Here is a 984-nt window from a genome sequence, read left to right as displayed (position 1 = left end):
CGAGCCGAGCCTGATTCCGTTCACAAAGAACTGGTAGACCAGCCCGGGCGCCAGTCCTTTCTGTAAGCCGGCCAGTCCGTCCACTTTACCAATGGTGTAAAAAGCATGGAACACGTTACGATAATAAACCTGGTAAGTGCCCCGACTCCGGAGCTCTCCTTGGAGCTGCATTCGCGTCTTCACGACCTCCAGCGGGTTGGTGAACAGACAAGCCCCGCACGCCGCCACTCCGCTCAGCACGAACTCCATCGCGACCCTGCGGCCGAAAGACAGATGTGGAGCTCTGGCCTGACCTGTCTCTCACATCAGTGGATTTCTTCTCAGCAGCACTTCCTCCTCCCACATACTGTACAGCCTGTACTCTGTACACCCTGTACACTCACGCTGTCACAGCTACATCAGTGCGCAGACAGGCGAGCCCTTCACGAGCTCCGCGTAAACTCGTAATTCCGACAAACGTTGGAAAGTGTGACTTCTGTTATTCTCCATAAACTGTGATGTCTTATATAATTAATTTAAGACAGAAATAAGTACAGGCTTGGATTCATCTGTATGTATGGTGCTGTTTTGGGGGGATTATTTGCAGTTGTTTTATTTGGATTGGTCTGGTTTTGTTATAACACAATCCATACATACAGCATTTGCCCACATTTTCAAAAAAAATGCGCATCATCGTTTTGGTTAACAAGGAACCAGAATTCATTTCTGTTTCAGTTCACATTTTCCTGTTCATAAATTTAACACTAAAAGCTACATCCCTCATTTGAGGGATTGTTGGTACCACGTTTTGGTACCACGCTCCCTCCCTCTCTCTCCAAAAAAAAAAATAAAAAAATTTCCCCACTCGCCCCCCACTTTGGGGCGGTCTTTGTATTGCTTCCTTCAAGCTCGGGTCCTCTACCACAGTGGTCCCCAACCTTTTTATCACTGCGGACCTGTCAACGCTTGACAATTTTTTACCACGGCCCGGGGGGGGTGGGGGGT

General features: G+C 48.5%; 1 protein-coding gene across 3 annotated transcripts in view; it reads right to left on the bottom strand.

Moving 5' to 3' along the window:
* The window catches only part of slc25a35 (solute carrier family 25 member 35), a 6,508-nt gene extending 6,108 nt beyond the window's left edge, over positions 1-400 (bottom strand). For all 3 annotated transcript variants that reach the window (XR_002274862.1, XM_020599105.1, XM_020599106.1), the window contains exon 1: positions 1-400. This exon is cut by the window's left edge and continues 111 nt beyond it. Coding sequence is in view for 2 of the 3 variants with exons in the window: in XM_020599105.1 (XP_020454761.1) it covers positions 1-249 (249 nt within the window). In the remaining variant the exon portion in view is untranslated.
* Positions 401-984: the final 584 nt, after the last annotated feature.

This window comes from Monopterus albus, unplaced genomic scaffold, assembly GCF_001952655.1.
Source record: "Monopterus albus unplaced genomic scaffold, M_albus_1.0 scaffold39.1, whole genome shotgun sequence".
NCBI classification, from domain to species: Eukaryota; Metazoa; Chordata; class Actinopteri; order Synbranchiformes; family Synbranchidae; genus Monopterus; species Monopterus albus.
Note: the sequence above shows the minus strand (reverse complement) of the source record. Positions and strands in the feature narration are given on the sequence as shown.